The 24,294-nt window shown below is 41.2% G+C and overlaps 1 protein-coding gene across 1 annotated transcript in view; it reads right to left on the bottom strand.

Moving 5' to 3' along the window:
* Cadps (calcium dependent secretion activator) overlaps window positions 1-24,294 on the bottom strand; it is a 497,333-nt gene that overhangs the window by 84,389 nt on the left and 388,650 nt on the right. Inside the window, 6 exon segments of the mRNA XM_008827502.2 lie at window positions 636-783; window positions 4,853-5,008; window positions 8,343-8,489; window positions 17,262-17,403; window positions 18,280-18,436; window positions 23,668-23,676. Of these exon segments, the coding sequence (XP_008825724.1) occupies window positions 636-783; window positions 4,853-5,008; window positions 8,343-8,489; window positions 17,262-17,403; window positions 18,280-18,436; window positions 23,668-23,676 (759 nt within the window).

Here is a 24,294-nt window from a genome sequence, read left to right as displayed (position 1 = left end):
TAGGGAAAATTGGAAGCCTGCATTTTTTTTTTCTTTTTGGACCTTCAGAACCTGCTGGCTACAGATCCTGTGGTGGTGTGATATAACATCACATATCCTGGGAGTCGCTTGATATGAGGTGCATCTTTCCTCTGTCCAGATGTTCAAGTGATAAACTGCACTTCAAATGGGAAAAGACTTGCATTCTGACAACCCCAGGTCTCTCAGAGATACTAGTCTAATAAATAAGGTCATCAAACATCATTTAGCTTCAACGAACCTTACGACCACTCAAACTCCAGCCAAGAATCACTTCCAAGTGACTGGCACGTTCATCAGCACATGCCTCAGAAATTGACTTGACAGATACCAAACACTTATCCATGGCTTAATCTGCAAATGTTAAGAGTATATTTCTGAAACTAGCAGGATTGGGTAGAAGGAAGGAATTTGTGAAGTTTTCTTCTACATGATCAATAGAGAGAGGAGAGGGAAAAAATCTCTGTTGCTTTTTTTTTTTTTTTTTTTTTACTTTTTGCCCCTTTTCCTTGTTGAAAATTTTTGTTTATTGAGCTTCGTCTTCCCCCACAACCTAAAACTTCGTACCCACCATTGAACTCTTTTTTTTTTTCTTTTTTTTTTTTTTTTTTTTTTACCTCTTGGCCCATTTCCATGTTGCAAAGTTTTGTTGATTGAGCTTTGGCATCAACCATAACATTAAACATGGTGCATATTGACTGTGGGACTCGAAAATCTGTTGATCGACTGGTTTTTTGCAGCTTAACTTCAAATGCAATCCTGGTTCTATTAAAACAAAGTAGGAAAAGACCAATTCAGTGTTCAGATGGCAGCAGGTGGAGGAGACATTTTCTGAGAGGTTAGTGAAAAAGAAAATTGAAGGCTGTAAGCAGTTTCAGTCCACAATGACTTCACATGTGTTCTTTTTCAAACGACTCCCCCATCTAAGGAGGGCTTATTCATGCGGACAGCCACGTACACGCTTCCTTTCTCGGTGGTGCACTGAACACCTGTAGCTCAGCGTATTTCTGTCTATAGCTTACATGGTATGGAGAATCCTAATTGCAGGAGAATGAATGAATGAATGAACAAAAACCCGATTATAGCATTACGGCATATACAGCTTCTCTTATGTTGGTAACTGCCGACCTCGAATCACTTCACTTAAAAACAAAACACAAGAAGGCATTTTCTAATCTTCAAAACCTCAGGGTGGAGAAAAATCTTAAATGACACTCATTGTTTTTTTTCTTTCTTTCAGTTTTGAAAGAGACTGAAAGAACAAAATCCAGCAAATTTATTATATTGCTTGAAAGACTGAAAAAAAAAGCAGATTTTTGCTTGTTAAGGAATCATAAAAAGGAAATATATCAAACTGTTAAAGATAGCTACCTTTGGGAAGGGGAATGAAATTAGAAGGTATGGGGAACTGCCAGGGTGATTTTGTTTGTTTGTCTTCCTTACCAGTGTATTATTTTCGATAAGTAGATATTATTTTTATAATTAAAACATCACAACATATCTAACATACAACTATTTTATAGAAATTTCATATATACAATGTACAATTTAAGAATTGAATATGCCTTAGATAATATATTTTTTTGTAACTTAATTTTAACACAGGTCAAAGTATGATACAGGAAACCTGTTAACCAGTCATGGGAAACTAGCTTAATGTGGGTAGTTGACAAAACAGTTATGAAATCCAGTCCCTGGCATTGTAAAGGGGCCCAGCTCTATTTGAAAAGGTTTCAAGAAGTGGGTCACTTCATCATATTCCCTTAAAGAAAGTATTTGGTTAGTAAGTGGCTTCATTAAAGTCCCTTTCATCTAATGCATCCATTGCCTTTCTGCATTGCTAAGTGTCAGCCCCCAGGAAGCCCTGCTTCAAGAGGAATTGGTAGCAGTTTTCTAACGGTGCATAGGAGGACCACACAGCTAGTTAGCTCAGGAAAGGATGCCAGCTTGCTAACACACCCTGGGTGCATGCAGGGAAGCCAAGTATAATTTCTAAGGTTGGAAGCCCAGTTCTTAAGAAAAAAAAAACACCCTCAAAACACCCCTATAGATTATATGATCATGTTAAAGATAAATGTATCTTGGCTTCTAAAGACTCGGTGCACTGAAGTAGCTTTCTAATCATGATGATCATTTTAAGCTCTGCTGAAAATACATCATTTTCTAGTTTTGTGAAAAGGAGGCCTGATGGGTACTGAGTTGGACAGGGCCCTGTGCTGATCTTCTGAGGCTTATGTGCCAGTTCCGGCCCCATCTGAGAAGTGGAAATGCTAAACCGCTCCCTTCCAGTGAAGCAATCGTCTTCCCTTTTCACATTCTTCTCACAGGAGAACTGTTCATAGCCCTTGGAGTGCAGGGCTGTGAAAAGAGGAAGGCAGATGTAGAATTAACACGATTGACAGGGTTCTACGGGTTCCCAAACCCAGGCATGGAGAGGCCTCTTATTTCAACTGGCTCTCCTTGAGGGTTAGAGCCAGGGTACCTTGTTTTATATCTAGTACAGACCCGGTACAGACCAGACCAAAGGCTCTGCCGCTGTCAACTGAATGCAGTAAATGTCTTGGAAACAGACCTGGGGAGTTCTATATCGTAGCACTGCAGACTTAAACCTACAACGGAATATCCTTACCAAATGGTCCTAGGACAAAGGCTATTTATTCTATCCCAAAGAGGTAAGGGATTGTTCTAGGCTCTTTCAACACAGTATCTCTTAAAACATCCAAGGGCTTTGTTATACCCCTCCTCTGAAGCTGAAGATTTGGGTATTTCCTGCCGCTTCTGTTCTTGGCCGCTTTTGTGTTTATATCTAGGGCCTTTACTAAAAGGAACATCAGGAAATTCCAGAGGTCATGGCCACCCATCCGTGTGCAGTGAATCAACTTCTGATTAGCTACTGTGTTCTGGACATGTTGCTGGGGCTGACAGAGTGAGGACTGTGGTCTGATTCAGGTCCATTCCCTGCCTCTGAGCAACTCAACCTTTCTTCATACCTGAACATAACGACGATTGTGGTATTGTAATGGATAAATCAGACTCTCACCCACATTGACCACCCTCATGCCTTCCCTTTTCTTGAAAGCTCTCTCATTTCATATTCCCTATCCAGAAGATTGGCTTCTGAGTGCAGGACACACATGTCTTTCTGTATAGGTGGGGACATAGATCAGGAACTGGTAGGTCTTAATTCTAATGCATTTTAGCTTCTAGATAAGATAAAGGAAGAACATTTGGCCTCAGGGAACTGTCTGGTAAAAAAGATTTTGGTCAGTTAGTTTGGCCATTGGACAATCATTGCTTTTCCTAAAATTGATATAGACTAAAGTAGGAGATGCCAGAATTTAAAATTCTAAGGAAACATTTGACTATAGAGCTGAAAAACAGACCTGTCTTTGGTTCTAGTACTGAACAGAAAAGAGTCAATTCCAGTATCTGGATTGCTCAGACTTTCAGCTTCCGGAGGTAGAAGCAAACACTGGGGTGGCCCCGAAGCACCTGGCTCTTTCCTCAGCTCCCCTGAGGTGCTGTTCACCTACCTGCACTATGGTGTTCTTCTGCCTTTTTGAGTTTCAGCTTTGATGTCACTACTTCTCTTTTCTTCTTCCAAGGTATCAAATGCTAGATTCAGAGCCCTTCCAAGCAAACCCAGCCCCCATCACCCACAACTGATCCATCAACTAAAGTACATAGCAGAGCATCTGGAAGCCTGGGGAAGCCAAGGCTGTTTGTGGTCTACTTTCTTTTTCTTTTCCTTTTGAATGAGGAAAAATAATGGAATAGTTATAAACTAGAAAAGAAGCTTGGATGTGTGCCTGGGGGTAGGCAGGGTGACGCTGATGTCCAATCGGTGGAATTTATTTCTGCATTTGATTTGTGAATATAGACCCTCTAGGAGGGGAGGATAGGACCTTTGGTTTCCCATTGTATTTCAAGAACGCAGGACTGGGCCTGTCAATGAGATTAGATCAGACCATTTTGTTGAAGGGATGAACATCATTCTCATCTTCTCTAACCTTCCCAGAATTGTCACCCTGAGAACGTCAAATGTAGTTCCACTTTCCACCCTAACCCTGTAAACCATAGTGGGAAAACAGGCAGTCTGGGAGAACACAAAGTGTATGTTCAGTGTCTTATGCCCTCCGGTGGGTTCCTGCTTAGACTCTAGGCCAAAAACTTGATAGCTGGCATACAGTAGGTGCTCGGGTCACACAGAAAAGGGCAAATAATGTGGCTAAGGTGTCCCTTTTTCTGGAAAATCATTAGACTCCTGCTATCTAACCATCTAGATTCTATACACACTGGCTCTAGAACTACGTGCTTGGATCTTTTATCAACGGTCCATTCTCCATGCTCATATGTTGAACGACTAATTATTGTATAGCTATTTTGTGGCAGGCAGTGCAAGATGCTGGGGATAAAGAGATGAAGGAGAATGGACAAGAGTCTGTTCCTCATGGAACTGATAATAGGAAAATGCGGCAGCCAAATAATTTTGTGCTTGTAATGGACACAGAGCAGGTGACTAGTAGTCAATTTGGGCAGCTAACGATCCCAGCAGACTTTTGCTGTTGTTGTTTATACTTCGAGACAGGATCTCACTATGCAGCCCAGGCTGGCCTTGAACTTATAGCAACCTCTGCCTCAGCTTCCTGAGTGCTGGAATTATAAGCATGCACCGCCATGCCCAGCTTTACTCTAGCTGTCTTTGACAAGCAATCATCTTCTCCAAAACTCTCCACATCTCAGCCTTTTGAAAGAGGAGACACTCGCCTTTCCCCAAATCAGTGGACTATGGAAAAGAGGAGTCAGATCTGTCCAACCACCCGTCCGTCCTTACCTTTTGACGCAGGACTCAATCATGTCACTTGCCATCAGTTTCAGCCGCTGTTCCAAGTGCTTTCCAAACTCTTCCTCGGGCCAGTGCAGGTCCCGGATGAAAGTCTGAAGGGCATCAAGTTTCCAGAACAGATCTTCTGAGGTGCCTGATCCATTGCTGGTGGGATAAAAATTAGAAAGCAAGAGTCACCCAGTGGACTTGGGCTTGAAAGAAGCTCGCACAGAGACAACTGAGGGCTAAAGGCATTAGGCAAACAGTGGCTTCCACATACGAAACAACGTGTGTTGGCGGTGGGGATGGGGGCAATGCCCCCCAGCAGAGTTTGAGTTTTACCATACAGGACTCAGTCTGCTTTTTTCGGCCAATTGCTCCAGACCAGTGAGATGTCTGAAGAAGGTGTTATCTCCTTATAACTAGGAGAATAGTGTATGGTAAAAATCAGCCTTCCTTTAATAACCACATTAATACATGTGATGATTCAGACGAAGGCTATGAACCAGGAGAAGTAAGTCTCCATGGATAATAACTACATGACAGCATGTAGTTATTAGAATCCAGGGCTTCATGCATTTCCCCAGTTCCCCTCCAGAGTGGAGGCCTCTTGGAAATTGCACAAGACTTTCAGTTTTAAAAGGACAGTGCTAACAAAGTGGTGAGCGAGGACTTGCTTTCTCTCTTGAAGAGCTGGAAAGAAATCGAGGTGACTCAGATTGAGACAGGGACACTTGGATACCTTGAAGCCCAAAGTCGTGTCCAGTTTGGTTAACATTCCAATTTTCACAGACCAGCCCTTTACATAGGCAGCCTCAGGATGAAGGGAGTTGGAGCAGACGAGGGCGTGGACAGGGGATCTCTGTGATGCCTTGGAGCTCGAAACGTGAGCTTCTTTCCTATTGTACCAAACTACCCAGTCCACTACAGATGGGGAAATGGACTTGATTCCTTTTCCTATGATGACATCCAAGAGACTTTTACCTGGGGCATCCACGGAAGGCCTGTGCATGGGAAACACTCCACCTTTTTACTTTCTTGCCCTTCTCTGGCTGACTTTCTCTTTTGTAATAACCCCATTTGGAACTCTGAGGGGTGGCTAACCTCCTACCCCCTTCCTCGCATACCACTAATGCTAACACAGTAATTTATAAAATGTCCAACACACCATGCATTACCACTTGTTCTGACATCGTCTATAGAAACAGATGAGAGTGGGTGTTTCTATTGTGACAGATGCCAGCTGCATTGAATTAATGCTTCAGAGAGAAATATAGCTAGTGCATAGATGCATCCACAGCTACTGCGGGGTGGGGAGGGGGCAAACTCCCAACATGCCAAGAGGGAGCCGTAGCCTACGGCCTGCGCTAGCAGGGTAATGCTTTTAGAACAGACCAGTCTGAGGTCGGTACGTAGATGTATCTGACACGAAGGAGCAGGTAACATGGAAACACGTCCTTAAAATGAAAGGTGGTAAAGGAGGGAACTGGAATCATGAAAAGATATCGAATCAGGCATTTCCTGGTGGGTGACTGAGAATCCAAGCCATCGTTTTAGAGACTGCAGTAAGCTTTGTTCACAAGCCGGGGGAGTGCATTTCTCTTGGTGAAAGTTCAGCCTTCCCTTACCCAACCCTATGCTCGGGAATAAAGGAAACCCCAACTTTGTCTAGTCTAAGCCCCGTTTTGGAACTGCATGGTTTATGTTTTAAATCATTAAGTACATATGAATGCAATAATTGGTATTTATTACAACAACATTTTGACACCCATCTGGTTTCAGAGTTTCAAAAAATTCTTGTAGCATTTTTTTTCTTTGAAGAGCTTATTATTAAGTTTTGACATGAGGAAAAGAATATTTTCTTTTTATTTTTAAGATAAACTGTTAATGTTAAGGCAATAGCACCAAGATTATTTTGATAGCTGAGCAGTTACCAAAATGTGTTCCCACTCATGCCTTAATTAATTGAACAGAGACCATTATCTGTCTTATCACAATGTCTTGATTCATATCTTTTCAAAAACAATATCACAGAACATGCACGGAAGAAGCTAAGGGAAGCTTTCAGCTATTTAACTGTAAGCTTTAAACAAATACTACCTAATCTAACTTTTAATATAGTCATCTTAGCATGAATATGATAGATTTTTTCTTAGGAATAATTTTCCTTGAATATGAACTTTTTGGAGGTTTGAATTTGTCTCTAAAAGAGAATCAGCCACATTGACCATATGATTTTTTTTCCCGGGTTTTTTTTTTTTTTTTTTTTTTTTTTTTTTTTTGAGAGTGAACATAGGTTCTGAAACTATTAGGTGGCTTTGTGGGCACCAGGTTGGGAAGTTATTTTAATGTCCTGTTCTCTACCCGAATTCACTATGAGTCTAAAAGCGCCAAGGGCCACCTTGATGAATGTGACTTCGGGATTTCAAAACATGACTGCCAGTTTCAGATCATTTTTCATTCCTTTGATAATAACACTTCTTTGAAAATGTGCCAATTTATTCTTTCAAGAAAAAGCTTATCTGGCCTATAATTAGCCGTGGTCAAAGAAAAGGATCAAAGGAAGGCAGAGAGCTGCTAAACCTTATTTCACTTATTAAATCATCCACATGGTTTTCATTTCATTTTCCCAAGGTAGAATTTCAGGGTGCTGGATCATCTTCTCACGAAAGAGAAAGGAGAAGATTCAGCTCCTCAGCTGGAGGAAATAGCCACTCAATCCCCTCTTCCCTCAAGTGCTAGCTTTGAAGAAGCACCACAGGCTCCAGGAAAAGCCACCTCTCACATACATGACCTTCACATGAAGGAAGCAAAGTGGCACACTTTACTGAGAACACAGGTGACTTGTGTAGCACAAGTCTGGCATTCTCAAATCCATGAACCTTGCTACCTAGACCTCAAAGCTTCCTCTTGCACTTGGACCTTGGAGTATGTCTTCAACATACCATTTACCTAGGCTGGCAGACCTATTCATAAATTTCCATTTAGTCTTGAACATACTGCTACTATATCTTATTTGCTGGCACCAGAAATATGCTTTTTAGCTTAATCATCTTTGGGGAAAATTTTTATTATTAAATAAAAGACAAAGCCCAGCTTCTAGATAGGCATGCTTCCTTCTTAGATTTAGACCAGGTCAGAGATGACGGGTCAAAGAATTTTCCTAGACTATTTTGAGATGAGTAACTCTTAAACTCATAGCCCCTACATTAAAAAAAGGGGGGGGGTAGAAATCCTTTTGCAGAAGAATTCAGGAAGTAAAATGTAGTCCTCAAGTGTTCAGTGGGCGTTAGACAATTTGTTAGTGCTGTATATATAGCAAACGTCTTACAAACACTATGCATGCCAGAAATAAACAATATTGTCTCTGCATAATCAGCAAAATATGTCTAATTATCCATCTCAATCTCTGTTATATAGGATGTATAGAAATAAGCGACACATATCCATGCCAAGATCACTTAAATTTAAATAAATCTAATGTGAACTGAATACACACTCAGCATCATATATAGCAGCCATCCATGACGGTGCCGAAAAAGTAGGCATTTGTGGGATGCCTAGAGGAATGTTAACTGGTAGATTTGGTACTTTGGGAAGGTTCACATTGGGTAGGTTCACATTGGGTAGGTTACTGGTTAAACTCCTGTGGAAGAAACAGACAGAAAGAAAAAATACCATCACAGTGACAGTGTGGATGTGGCAGAAGCACAGCAGCAGTTGTAAACAAACTGGCTAAGTCCACAGCAAGACAACAGTGGGGACCCAGCGACATACTCTGGAAAGCAGCTTACAGATGGGGAGCTGGGAAGTGACTTGGTAAGCAGAGAGAAATGATGACATTAATGGGTGACACAGAAGCATGGACACTGAGGGAGCACCTCTCTGCAGTGATCACAGCACTTAAATGCCTTAGTGAGAGGCCTTCTGGTTTGAAGGCCCTTGTCAAGAGTCTAGAACTTGTCTCCTAATAAGAGCTTAAAGTTCACGGAATTCTGGCCATGGTTGGACCTGGGGTTCTGTGAGACACCTGGCCAAATAGAATGGCAAGGGAGAGAGAGGGCATAGGCTGATCAAGGAATGCAATATAGGCAGAAATGATCAAAATGTAAGGTAAATGGATACACTAATTACTCTGACCTGATTGCTATGCAAAGCACACATGAATTCACACATCACACTGTACCTCAGAGATGTGTAAAAATAATGTGTCAATCAAAATATTTTTGATACATTGTGTACATAAATAAAAATTTCAGAGAACAAAAAAATCAAATAAAAATGAAACTACTTAAACTATGTTTTAAGAATATAAACATGATGGAGCACTGTAACTTACTTAGTTTCATTTACAGTTTAATGTCAATAAAAACAGATTTCTCAAGTCAGCTATTAGATACAAAATGGAACCAGAAGGCTCATCCACTTGAATGGTGATATGTAGAAGTTGCATGCCTTCCAACTGCCACTTTGAAAGACAGAAATATGTGCAAGGTGGCGGGGGTGGGGTGGCCAGAATGTGGCAAAGATGATGAAATCATCTGTAGGAGAATCAACCTTGGGTAATTTTATAAAACATTGAAAGAAAATGGATACTTTCCTTCCTAAACTAAGACTAATATTTATACATAGAAACAGACACACAAGAAAAGAACCCCAAATTCAGGTCTTATATAAAACTCTTGGGCCAAAAATAGATTTAAGATATGGCTTCATAGCTTGGAAGTTGCCCTTGGAAATGGAACAGAGCCAGGAATAGGGGCCAACAGGGGCTGCTGGGGAAGCTGAGCTTGCTTTTCTTCTTTTTTGAAAACTGCGTTGATGTTTGTGTTTATGAGTGTGCGTATGTGTAGGTGTGTATGAGTGTATGTGCATGTGTGTGGAGGCCAGTGGATAACCTTGGATGTCATCCTCAGGAATGCCATCTATCTCCTTTGAGAAAGGGTGTCTCATTGGCCTGGCACTCACCAGTCAGTTTAGACTAATTAGCCTGCAAGGGGCTCTCCTATCTCCACCTTCTAGCACTGGGTTTACAAGAGACTGCCACAGTGTGTAGTGCTTTTATATAGGTTCCAGGGATTAAACTCGGGTCCTCGTGTTTGTGAGGCAACCAGTTTACTCACTGAGCCATTCTCCCAGCAAACATTCTGCTTCTTGATATGAGTGGTTGTTCCAGGAGTGTGATGAAAATGAGTGAACTATGTATTTTTCTATAAAAAGTTATATAAAACAAAATATCACCAGTGTTACCTTTTATTAGCTTTTCATCTTTGAATGAAATTCGATTGGCTGATGTTGATGTGATGGAAGAAATATAAATGGTGTCATGAGGAGGAGGAAGTGGAGAGAGAGAGAGAGAGAGAGAGAGAGAGAGAGAGATGAGAGAGAGAGAGAGAGAGAGAGAGAGAGAGAGAGAGAGAGAGAACACCTCCCAAAGCCCCAAGTCAAACCAACTGTATTTCTTTGGAGGGTCTGTGTCATGTACTGCTCCAAAGGCTGGTGCCACACATCTTACAGTGGCATTTGAAGGGTGTTCCATCCAGCCAAAGTCACTGGCACAGTAGAGCCCAGCCTAGCTCTGCATCTGAGAGGAGCCTTCCTGTTTAAGTGGAATTGACAGCACTTTGGCAGAGGAGTTGAGGTTCTCTTTTTGGATTTTGTAGAGAAGAGCACATTTTGCCAAAGCAGCTCTGCCCGGGGTGAGCTGTGTTTGCCTAGCAGGACTCCTGGGCTGTCTCTGGGCTTGCTTATTGGGGCAAGCCTGCTGCAAAGGCAAAAGCTCTGGACCTCATGGATAGCTTGGACACCTGCCTCTCTCTAGAGATAAGTCATTCAAATGTTCCCAGTGGCAATTCAGCCCTGGATTGTAAACTGAAAATCCTAGAATGCAAAACTGCCAACCTGGCATCCTCTCCTTTCAGGGAAATAGGTGTTTTGCAGATTTATCCTTCATACCTTACATTTTGGGAAAGCCAATTACACATCACTTCTTGGGGGTGAAAACGTGCCTTTGTGGGAATGGTCAAGAGAAGGTGAACTAAATATGAATTATAAATAGAAGGTAAAAATGGAACTTTTCCTTCCATGTGTCTCTGTTTAACTGGGGAATTTGCCTTTGAATTCAGTCCCTGGTGGTTCTCAGTCTTAAACAGTGCCATGTAACAAATCCGTTGGCGATTTCCACGGAGACATGTGTAAGCCTCTATAAGCAAATGTGATCATTAAATGACACACACACTGAATAATGATCAAGGAATTAGAAGATCGTAGAGACGGCAGCCTGGAAAGTTAAAATGTCAACTCCGAGCAAATTAAAAGTAGCTAGAAATGAAAAACATATAAATGTATGCAAAAGCAACTTAACTTAAACATATTAGTGGATGGTGGGTACACAAAGTAGAGAGCTTCCTTTTGCACACAAAATAAAATATACTCATATTAATCAAACACAAAATACAATACAAATTGTATTTGTAAAAATATGACATATTGGCTGGGCTGCTGTACACTGGGTTTCTGTAGACACTTTCCTTCAAGGTACATGTTAAAATGCTCTAATTTAAAAATGATAAAAACATGCTTGATATTTCTGCTTTTATCAAAATAATAAAATGTATTACCTAACTTTATGGTTGTGTCATTTGGACAAGCAATAATAATCAGAGGTAACATCTAAGCACAATATTTCACTCACACACATAAAAGGGAGGGTTCTGCATAGCACTCAGTTGCGATGTCAAGGCTCTGTAATGAATCGTTATTTTTAAAGAGGGCTCTCCAGTGACTTCCAAAGAATGAGCCAGTTGTGCCTCTCAGTGAGAACTGTAAGAGTACGTCTCTGGGCAGAACAAGAAGTGTGAATTGCAATCCTAGCAACTGATACACATTAAAAATTAGCCTCTTCCAATCACTGGAGGGACCCTGCTGGAAAAGGACAGCTTTCACTTAGCTCTTTTCTTTGGAGTCTGGAATCGCAAAATCCTCTATGCCCTCTCTCTCATGTGCATCCATGTTAGAGATATATGTGCATCTTGCTGTTTCCGCTGATGGTGATGAATGCAGGTGGGGGTCTTTTCTCACTTCTTAGAATTGTTTCTAATCAAGACCATGTTTCCATGTGGGAGGGATGTGATTATGTCATTTCTCAAAGATTTCTGCTTTAAGCTTATGGATGGGGGTAGATTTCTAGTTACAGAACATGTTCTACTTTTATAAGCCATTTGTTGCATGAATATATGAAGTACATCTGTCTTTTCTTGGTGCTCTGGATGCATGCCTCTCTCTGTGTTTGTTCTTAGGTCCGACCCTACTCAGATGCATGGACATTATTTCATATCTTCCTGGAGTCTAATGTGCAGTTTCTTAATCTTTTATTCATTACTACCTGCTCCTTCTCTGTGAAAGTTCAGTGCCACAGATATCCTATTTACTTGTCTACGTATTGTATGTAGACCTGTGCTCTATATAGAAACAGTAAAATAAGTTACCATATTCCCACAGGTCACTTTTCAGCAACTTTGGGATTGGCCATCAAGCCCCATTGAGAAGGGCATTATCTACAGAATAAAACCCAAAGTTCATGGGATTTGAGAACTCCCCAAATCTCTCTCAGAAACTTGCTGCCTTATCTACAGTCCATGCCAGCCCACATCGATACCAGATCCCCTGGTGCATTCCCCTCCCCTCCACCCGTCTGCTGTTGCTCATGCTTCTCCTGGTGAGCCCTGCCCCTCTGAAGTTTTACTCTTCAAGTCATTTCCTTTCTGATGCCTCAGTGGAACCCTATCCCCTATAATCTCCACTCTCACATCACCTCTGAATATCATTTGTGCATATATACTTTGGTACTACTTAAAGCCATTCTCCTTGTGTATATGATGCTTAGACCCAACTAGATTTACATCCAATGAGAGAATCTATCTTTTTTCTCATTTTCGTCTCCACAGCTCTGCTTCCCTGTTGAACTCTTACAGTCCTCAGGCTAGGCAGGTTCCTTTTGATATGTCCAACTGTCAGCGAATATCATAGAGCATGGTTAGGTGTCGAGCCCTGCTCTCTTCTAAGTACTGGGGAGGGAGTGATGGCTGAACGTGTAGATGCTGTGGATATGGAAATTACATTGCCAAGAATTCTAGTACTGAAAAAGCATTGGTTATCAGAAATGTTAGTTTTATGAAGGAGAATACCAAGTCTCTTGAACTGAGAGAGAACCTTAATCCAGAAAGTTGGATGGCTCAAGTTTACCCAGCAAGTCAGTGAATCAGAAGTTTTTAAAATTTTATTATCATTTTTATATATGTGCGTGATGATGATGATATGTGTGCATGTGTGTATTCATGTGTGCCAGGGCATGATCAGAGGGCAATTTTGAAGTGTTGAATCTCTCCTTCCAACTTTATATGGGTTCTGGGGATCGAACTGAGTTACAGCTGCTTGCAAGGCAAGTGCCTTTGCCTGTTTGTGTCATCTCTCCAGAGTTTTAATTTCAATAATACCTGTATAATTGATAGTAGGTCACCAAAACACTGCTAAACTACCTCTGGTATGTTGCCTATTATCATTAAAATCTTCAGCAGTTTTGGAAAGGACATTATTTAAAAAATACTTTTCATTTGCACATCTCAGGCCCAGAGGAGTGAAGTGCTAGGAAACCAGGTTTTACAGTGTTTTTCAAGAACCAGTGTTTACTTTTACTTTCTAAGTCATCCTAACCTGAAACAGGCAACTATGAAGTGAAGGATTCTCTGTGCCTGGAGGAGACAGAGGGACCACCCACCTAGAGAAGGGTATTGGCAGCTGGGGAGGGACTAGACATGGCAAGGCTTTAGATTAGATACTTTCTAGATTTTCCTTCTACTTTGAAGGCCATTATGACATGTTAACAATGAGGCATCAGTAAATACTTGGATGAGATGCTGTCCACCTACATGTGGGGACCAAAACCTCATATTCTTGGCTGCCAGAAGGGTCGCAGTCTACCACTACCAACTCTGGGCAGTGGCTCCATCACATGTCCCAGTGGAACCGCCAGAAAGAGCTGTGGGCTGGGGACTCCACTGACAACTTGTGGTTTCCTTTGAGAGACTGTCTTCAGCTACAGTTAGAAGCCATGCACTGTCCTTTTCCAACAGTGCACAGAGAATGGAAGGAAGATATAGCATCTTTCCTCTCTCCTCACAGACATGGAAAATCACTTTCAAGGGAAACACAACCATAGAACCTATCCACGTTACCCGTTCCACCAAATAACCTCAATTATATTAAGCCCACATAATCATATCTGTATTTTTCTTTATAAGGCACATTTGAAAGAAGGAAATTTGAAGGTTGAGTAATGCTTTTGTATATTTTTCTTTTCACTATATTATTATTATTATTTATTATTTTGTGTGTGTGTGTGTGTGTGTGTGTGTGTGTGTGTAAGTCAGAGGACAACTTTCAGGAGTTAGTTCCCTCCTTCCACTGTGGGTTCTGGGGATTGAACTCAGGTTGTCAGGCTTGTGCAGCAAGTGTTTTTACATGCTGAGCCATCTTACAGGCCTCCGAGTACTTTTTTCAATTCTGGTTTTAGCAAATTCAACACACTGGCAGTATATTCACAACAGAGTGCTGCTTGCCTTTAACATTCTGATACAAGTTATTTTGAAGGAAGCGCTCCAATGTATTTCTCATTTTACCTTTGCTGAGATGACTTTTAAAAAGCAGGATAATTAATTGATAGGAAGGGGTGTGTGTGCGTTTGTGTTAGAGGGTCATGTGGCAAAAACTGAAAAGATTAAAGCAAACCAGCTGGGCGTGGTGGTGCACGCCTTTAATCCCAGCACTCCAGAGGCAGAGGCAGGCGGATCTCTGTGAGTTCAAGGCCAGCCTGGTCTGCATAGTGAATTCCAGGCCAGCTGGGGCTACAGGGAGACTAAAAAGACTAAAAAAAGATGGAGCAAACCAAATTTACGTAGATCAGTTCTTTATTTTGGGAGCAGTTCAATGGAAACGATTCCAAAAAGATTTTTTTTTGTGTATGTGTCGGGGGGAGAGAGGTAAAGATCCAAGAAGAAAGAGCAACTTTTTTCTTCCTTCCTTCTTGCAAGTGGTCAGTGGCATACTCTTACTTTGTCCTCGACCTGATGGCAGCATGGAGAGATGTATCCCAATCTGATTTTGATCCTCCATGCTATACTGTTCCTCAAAGCTTCAACATGGCATCCATACTGCTTAAAAATGAGCTAATGTGTATGTGACTGAAAATAATTTTAATTTAGCTTATGTTTTTCTTGGCCTTTTCACATATGTCCACATACCCTGAAAGGCATATACTGTTTAGTATGAATCGAACAAGCCAGACTCACAATAGCATAGTTTTGGACAGCAAAACCTTACCCTCCCACATCCCGACGCATGCCCACATACCCACATATACACAGGCCTATATTCTCAGGTGATTATTCATAGCTCTTACTCTTTCTAAAGTTTCAGACTTTTAAATTACTGATCCATGAGTTTAATTTCAGTTAAAAAAATATTCAACAAAACATTCCCAGACTAAGATTCCAATTGTGAAAGCGATTTCGATTCTATCTTTACTTCTGGTTGTACTAAGAACACTGAGCGCTTCCAAAGGAATAGCAATATGTTTGGCTTCTGAGGAGTTGAACAGATTATAAAGTGACTTTAGTGACATTACCACAGAGATTTATGACAAGTCTCAGACCCCGGGTAGGAACTTTTGTTCAGAATCAGTTTCACAGATGAGAAAACAAGTTCCTAGAAGTTCAAAGGCCCTGCCTTCCAGCTAATAAGATGAAGGTGAGACCCCAAATCTAAGGCTGTTTAAGGAACAAGGGCAACAACACTATTTTCCTCTCCTGTTTCTTGGCAATGGTACCTTCCACATTTAAACCCAAGCAAGGAGATGCTATTTCAAGACCATCGCTATTTTCAAAATGTGAATATCACTCATTTAAGCCTTTTCCTCTTCACAGCTATTCTCCAAAGCACAACGGTCTTGATTATTGCGAGCAGTAAAATAAATAAATAGCTCCTCATTAAAACTTTGCCATCTCAAGGGATCTAGTTTTACACTCATGAGTTAAAAGTCAACAGAGTCATTAATAAAACAAAAACAAACAAAAAACTGTTCTTGGGGCTTAGCTATGGAAGGGGACAGAGAAAACTGTGTTGGTCAGAGTTACCTACAGTACAACATTAGAGGGAGATTTCAATTCAGAAACCTACTGTGTTCAAGGCTTCCATTGGAAAGCCTCCTAAGTTTCTTCCATTAGAGGAAAAATGCCTAAATTTCCAAAAAGTTCTAATAATACCCCATTTTGTTCCATGTTGCTACATCTCAAAGATGTAAAGGAGTCTAGAGAACAAATCTAACAGGGTAAAAGCAATACTACACTGTACTACAGCTTTTCAAACCACACCACAAAATCCTCCATACAGGAGTCTCTTGTTTTCCAGGGGAGCCTAGGATTGACCCGTGGTAGTCTGTAGGCGTAACTTGTTCCTCCGGGAAGGCAGGAGGCACTGTATCTGCCAAATACATTCAATAGGAGCTGTGATTTTACTCATCAGTTGTTGAAAGTAACAAGCTTGGGACACATAGGACTTCCCATGATTTCTACTGCGAGATAGACAACTCACAAAAAATTGTACATTGTAGCCAGATACATTTAGGAAACTGGGTGACACAGGGTTAAGATTATCACTAGAGTCTCAGAGTTTCTAAATACGTCAGTGTGCTCTGTGGTTCTCTAGAATGAGGGAATGATGGAGGATGGGTAACGTATTCCATGATGCTCCAGGATGAGGGGATGAGTGGAGGAGTGGGGTGTGTCATATTCCGTAAATGTAGTTGTCCGAAAAATCTTTTATTTGTGGTATGTCTCAAAGCCTAGACCAAAGAATGGCTAGCCAGGGCCTTGCTCTCTCTGTTAATGATTGTCTACAAAACACTGCCTGTTTTGTCTGGTTACATATTAGGACTTTTCATGCTACGATAGCAGAGTTAAGTAATCGTTACATATTATTTTACTCAAAAAAACTAAATATTTATGACCTGCTCTTTTATACAGAAAATGTTTGCTAAGCACTTCCCCTTCCCCAGAACCCTATGAAACACACTTTGGGAGATACCATTTGAGGAATATGCATGGACTAGATATCATAGTCGGGTTTAAATCTCTTAATTGTTCTGTATTTTATGCAATGAAACAAAGGTTCCAATTCATAAAACCACCTCTTCCCCCAACCCCACTTGGGCAGGGAAGCTGTGAGAGCTACAGTGAGAAATAAATGCAATGTTGGCTCTCTGTCCATACTAACAACGACAGTCACGGGACACCATTAATCCACTTCTGCATGACTCTGCAAATTTGTACCCAAACTCCGATGGTATCAAAAGAGGTTTCCTTACTTGACTGGTTCCCATGACTCCCGCTCAAAGCCCCTGTGGATGGATTGTGCAATTGAGGACTCCATCAGATCCACATATCTAACAACAAGTGGGGCAAACAGGTCCTGCAGGTGTTTGTGAAATTTTCCATTGCACAAATTATCTAGAACAGATAAGCAAAGTCACGGTAAGAACCCACAGTAACTTTATCAAGGCATAATGTACACAGAGACTATTGTCTTTTATATTAAGCACCCGGATTCGAAGGAAAGCAGAAGAAGGAAAACAGAACACAGACAGCATGGAAGCTCACACTTGAAATCTGTGGACGGCAAATGTGATGAAAAACAGGCTGTCCGTTTGGGTAGTGCTTTGGGAAACAATCCATGCCATTTGTTAAGGTTTTCCCTTACTCCCCTTCCACCCACGAGGCACCAGAAGAAAGAACATTCCTTGTACCCTCCTCTCCTTCATCACCTTCCCTGTGAAGAAGGCTTATTTTATGGCTATTGTTACTTCCAGACACTCTGAAGGGCTTTGCAGTGGTATTTAGCTAGAGCTGTTTTTCATTTAGGAAGTAACATTTGATAACAACTGAAAAACATAAAGATGTCAAACTAATTCACTTGTTAGAGAGCAAATGAAACACCAGACGTGGACAACTCTTCTCATGTTGCTCTTGGGTTCTTCTGATGAGAGGCCTTCCCTGCAACAGGAATCGTGCTAGAAGAAAGGGGATGCCCATGAGAGCTGTAAAGTGCCTGTGTGTATGTGTGTGTGTGTGTGTGTGTGTGTGTGTGTGAGCCGCGCTGTGCGCCAAATAAACCATCTCCTCCTCCAGTTGGGGTTGGTCAGTGTTTTTATCACAGCAACACAAAGGTGTGTGTGTGTGTGTGTGTGTGTGTGTGTGTGTGTGTGTGTGTAATGATTAAAACTATGAGTTTTGTCCAACCTGCACTCTATGTAGGATAAAATGTCTTAATAACAAGTTTATCTGTATGCGATTCAGGAAAATCAAACAGTCAAAGATGATACATACAGTCCGTACGGAGAAAGTCATTCAGCAGCTGAAACAGTGGGAAACTGTCCCATGTGTCTGGGGGTTGCACCTCTAACGCTGCATCCATGTCCACTGCAAACAGTGACAGGAACGTCTCCGCGTGCTCCACCATTAAGTCTGACCACCACGCAAAGGCCTTTGAGATTTGGCAGAAAAACAAGACAGAAAGGTGATGAGTTGTCTCCCTTGGACAAAGTGCTTCTTCTGTGGCCCTCACTGCTCGAGGCTGATTGTGCATCCAGCCGGGCTCAGTCATTTTATTGTAAAGAGAACAGCAGTTTGGAGACAAGTGGGCCTGTGGAGTCCCAGGTGGTGCTCTGTGATGAGACCTGCCATACAGAGCCTATCTCCTGACCTGTAGGTCAGAGTGTCAGACTTCTGTTCAATTTACAATAACGTTGTGGGTTTGAGTCATGCTCTGTATCACCATTACTGGCTAGGTCTTGCTCTAAGGTATTAGAATTTGGGAGTTTCTTCACTGTGTTTATGGGTTTTCTGCTGGTCTAGCTTGAAAATTTGCAATTACTATTCACTTACATCTATATATCTGGGGCTTAAATTAGTCTACAGTCTCATACAAGCTCAGGGACTCCTGTTTCCCTGCACATTGGAACTATTCCACCTCGTACTAAGTCAAAGCAAACCATTATTGCAATTATTACAGAACTTTTAAGGAAAAAAATTCTATCTCAGAAGGGAGTCTTTGGGTTTACTTCTGGCCTACAGGAAAGATCAAGCTTAGGCTAGGAAATATGGCATGAGGTCAGGATTTACTTTCCTGGGGCTTAGACACATATGTACATTGAAAACCAAAAAATATCAGTGAAGTAACTCATTTTCATGCACGTGGGCCCTTGGAAATCATTGTGCAGGGTCTCAGGGGTGACATTCACATCAGCCTGGGCCAGATGTGAATGTAGTTCAAAGGCACGCATGCATGTGGGCTAATCATTTCTGGCAGGGGTCATGCAGAATGAGTAGTGGTGTCAACAGGCCCTGTTTTGCTGATTTCAAAGAGAGCAGAAAAACAAACAAATTGCCAGCCTCTTCTGGTCCCCCACCTCCCCACTCAGTACCGCAAAGTATTTACACTGGAAACACTTTCCGGAGCATTCACCAAAAAAGATGGGAAGGCGTTTGGAAATATGAAAGATGATTATGGAAATAATTCCATACATGAGAGGGTTTGCTCAATGGCCAAGCTCTTCTGTGATCTATTTGTTATTGGAGGGATACTCTAACAGCCACTAGGAGGCAGAATAGAGGGTCCACCTCTCCTCTTTCATGAGATTTCACTTTACTTACTTCTCCTTTATCAACATGTGGCTGGTTTGCAAATTAAATGGAAAAAATCAAGTCATGGACCATTCTGAAAGGTTGGCTTGGCTGGAAATAGATGCCTGCTCATTGTAATGTACAGTAAAACCTCACTGATTCAGAGTAAGGGGAGAGGAGAAATGCTGGTCTGTTAGCAAGAAAAAAACCCTCAAATTGTTGGGCTTTCTAGAAAAAGATATTTTACTGATTTTGAACACAGTCTGTAATTCGGCACCATGTAAAAGTTATTCATGGTGTCTACAGTGTTTAGCAGACAAATGCATCAGAATGGATTCGTTTTCAAAACTTCTAAATAATCATTAAGGTGGTCTGTTAGTTGAAGTTAAAAAGGTGGGAGATTTAATTTCACAGATCTAAGAATGGGCAAAACTACTGGATGCTTAAACTTACAAGAATGGACAGCAGAATTTTCAGAGAGCTAAGATCACGTTACAGACTTTTCTTCAGAAAAATGGAGAGCCACAGGTGCAGCTAGCTGAGTTATCACAGATCCCATGCATTTGGGTCTGAGCCAATGAGATTTTACTGTATCTGTACCACCCAGAGATGAGAGTCCTGGGATTTGAACCTTGCTCCTATGACTGCCTGGCTGAGTACAGCAGAGGAAGAAATCTTCCCTCCCATCCGCCAGAGCGTATCTGTCCCCTGCCATTTAGGCAGAGACTGTGTAAATGCTGGGACTTGCCAGAGTCTCATCCCCACTGCTAACCCTCTATGGAGAACTGACTCTTTAATCCTCATCCAGGATGTTTGTGAAATTCACAGAGGCACACAAAATGTTGGCTAGTGTTAATTCTTTTGTTGGTTGACCAATGCTTCATCTTCAGGGTATGACCAAGAAGATATTACTGGGAAGGCTGTGCCTCCTTCCCATACCCAACTTTGCTCTAGGATGACAGGGAACAAAAAAGAAAAGAAAACTAAACAAAAAAAAATCAGTCATAATGCATGAAATTAAAAAAATTCATACTCCAACTTCATATGTGGTTCTTAGATTTTTTAAATTTAGAAGTTGCAAACCAGACAAGAAACATCACATCTATCCTCTGTAGTTTACTGAGTCTTGCATAACTTGTTATTGAGTAACTCTCTACGTCTTTGTAATAATAGTCACATAGGTTGGATAGACTTGGAACCCTATAAAGAGAAATGACTGCAGTGTTATTGCTATGGAAGTGAACCAAGAGATTTTAAATTGGGGGGCTTGGAGAAGGGAACACCAAGGTCTTTCTTTGCAGCACCTTGGAATGAAACTTGACTCTCTGAGAGGTAAACATTCTAGTTCGGATACTAATAACCAAAAAGTTAAGGTGTACTTCCAATCAAATGGACAGTCTGTGTGAATGGACTAAGCAAGGCTTAAAAATATTAAAAATACATATTTTAATTTTAGGTTTGTTCCTACAGGTGAATGCCAGTTTTGCACATGAAGTAATGCATATTTCTGGGTGCCTGAGGTCTCAATAAACCTTTTACAAAGATACTATGGAGGTAAACATTAGATTCTAAATACTTACCCAGTGCTTCTCATTATTCAAAGACAAAAGCTGTGTGCGTTACAGGTACAGTTCACTACACTGAACACATTGTATATTTTGCACACAAACTAACATGTATATATGTACCCTCTATGCACCACAATACATATATACATATACATACATATACATAGAGAGAGATTGGGAAGGGAAGGAAACAATACATGAAGGTATAATTTGTGTGCATGTGAGTAGACTAGGTTCTGAGGATAGGATTCATCTGCATGAGACATAAATGTGACACGTTCTTCCATACACAGCATGTGTGAACGGTATAGGATATATTCTTAGCTGGTGAGATTTTTTTCCCCCTTGGGATATTTAACTAGTTTATATTGGAATTTAAAATGGCTTTAAAGATTATTAGTTTTTTTTGTGGCGGGGGAGTCTTGTCACTTTCATCTGCGTGGTATCCACAAAAATAAGGCCACACAACACTCAAGGTCCATGTTTAAGATTTAGTATCCTCCCACCCCCAGAATTTAGTGAACATCCAGAGAGTGAGTGATTGGCAAAGAAATCTTCATCCTTCTGGAAGAGAAACTCTGGGTAATATGTTAGAACAATTTGACGTTTTCCGCTGTATCCGTCCCCAACCTGGCTGTGCACAGGAATTATCTGGACATTTTTGGAAAGTGACCAATACCAGGCACCTCCCTAAAGACTCCAGTGAATGGAGCTGTGGCCAGACATGAGGAGCCACATTTCTAAGCTATGCAGGAGATTCGGATCCAAATGCAGAAACAAAACAGTCTGCAGTGCCTTTCAAGACTAGATTATTCCACCTGGGAAGGAATTTACCCTCCTTTCAACAACTCCTATCCACTCTCTTTCCTTAGATACTTCTCACCAAGGCTTTATCCTTTTAATCATCACATAGTTTGCTTCCTTGGGAATTTTTTCTTAATATAACAATAGCCAAGATTTGTTAACTGCTTACTGTGTGCCTGGAATAATATCTGATGCTTTGTTTAATGTAGTCTTCCATCCTGTGACCACCCAACTAGGTTAAGTTAACTAGGTCATGGTCACAGGGTAAACATGTTATTCCACACTCTGTCATTTGAAGGCCCAGTCTGTCTAATGTCTCATTGCTCCTCCCTCCCCAAAGCACCTAACTCCTTGCCTCAAGGCTCACCATTAGAATCTCAATGGGTAGGATTAATTAAGTAATACAATTTCATGATGGAGTGAAATTACTGATTAGGGTCATAATCCTGCATATCTACCTAAACCAATTTTGGTCTCCAGATCTCCAAGGCACGCCGAGGCTGTCATTACTAATTTGAAAACATGTTGATTAGAAGAAGATTGAAGTGCATCCTATTTAGTTGCCTTGAATGACTTCTAAAGGAGCAAAATGAGAATACTTTGTGATGACCATTACTGGGAATGTTTGGGGTGATGAATGACGCTTGGCAAAGATACTTTTTGGAAAGGTACAAAAAATACCTTTTTTGGAATTTGGACTTTTAATTTTTGTCTTTGTTTTGCAATGCTGAGATAGCAAGCTTTTTCTGGTCTTCACCGGACAGGCTGGGGATCATACACATCCTTTCTTAGCTGGTAGGAGCCTTAGAAGACAGTTTGATTACAAATCAACGGTGCCATTTTTCTTCTGTAATTCACTTAAATGCATAGCAGTGACTAGGAGACAGACACCATCCTCTTCGTATCCGTGGCTTCAAAAATTTGTGAACTTGGTCAAGCCTTTATCTCTCCAATCCAGGAAAGGCAGGCCACAGTCCCTGAAGTCCTTGGAGATGATTTTGATGACACCCAGAAAGAACACATTTACCATCACTTGAACCTTCAAAGCCCCCAATCTAAAAATGATATCACACAAAGTAACGTGGAGAGAGAGTCTAACCCAACATCATTTCATGAGTCTGGAAGTTAATCTTAGGTTTGTGTGGTTGCGGGATGAAGTTTGGCACCCGTTCTCCCTCATGGCCGTGTGTCATTACTAGGTGCGGTGTGGGTTAGTGACACCCACTCGTGGGTCTTCCCCGCATTCACAGAGGGCTTGCAGGGAATTCAAGATTCTTCAGCACTCTCTCTATATATAAATACTGTATATATGATTCACATACAGACAGTCGTGGCAGAAGATTAATATCACTCCGATGAGCTACTGTTACTAAGTTTGGTACTCACCCGCTATAATAAAGGTAAATACAGACGGACATAGGAAACTATGACAGGCTAGGGACGGAATCAAGGCAGGTGGGAGGCGCGTGTCAGGATGTAACTGCAGTCCTCATAAGAATATCAATTGCTTCATGCACGCACAAGAGAATCACCCCACATTTACCCTGCCGTGGAGGGCCACCCATGTCACAAGCAGTCCACTGGAAGTTGCTGTTACATTCCTTGGGTCAGTGTTAGAAAGCAGGAGCACCGGGAAAAGTCCCATTAGAAGACATGGTACTGGAAGAGCATGCACAGAGTACGACAGCAGGTGGCCGGTTCATTTGGTGGAGTCACATACCTCTTTCCCCTGCCACGATCAGCCAAGATTGAACGGAACAGTAGAGAGATAGGGAGGAAATTTCAACATGCAATGAACATTAGTCGGGATGGCTGGGTCTATGGTGTATTATATCATTTAACTAATCTGTCAATTTTCACTTAAGTCTCAGGGAGGGTTGTTGTAATTACTTAAGAAATTACATTTATAGATTGCCTTTTCCTCCCCTTTTCTGAAAATATGAATGTAGAGGATGAAGAAGAATCAGTACAATTTCAAAGATGGGTTATTTTGAGATGATTTTAAAGTTCAATTTTGAAACAGTTTCACAGTTTAACCCTCATGATCTTTCCTTAGAAGTGTTGGTTTAAGTCCTTATAGGTTTGAAATCTAATTGGTTTTGAAATCCCTCAATTTATAATTATTAACAAAATCATTTTAATAGTGGTTTGTAAAAAAAAAATGAAGGAAGCTGTATTTATTTGGGTGTGTGTTACAGAACTGACAAGTTGAACAACACAGGATAATTGGCTTCCGTCACTGTGTTCAGCAACCCAGGCAATCTAAGGTTTTAAAAAAAGGGAAAGCCATAGTACAAGCAGTTACAGAGAAAAACTAAAAAAGATGATCCGTGCTCCACACACCAAA

Source organism: Nannospalax galili, unplaced genomic scaffold, assembly GCF_000622305.1.
Source record: "Nannospalax galili isolate Female #2095 unplaced genomic scaffold, S.galili_v1.0 scaffold91, whole genome shotgun sequence".
Taxonomy (NCBI): domain Eukaryota; kingdom Metazoa; phylum Chordata; class Mammalia; order Rodentia; family Spalacidae; genus Nannospalax; species Nannospalax galili.
The sequence above is the reverse complement of the archived record's forward strand: the minus strand, read 5'-3'. Positions and strand labels throughout refer to the sequence as shown.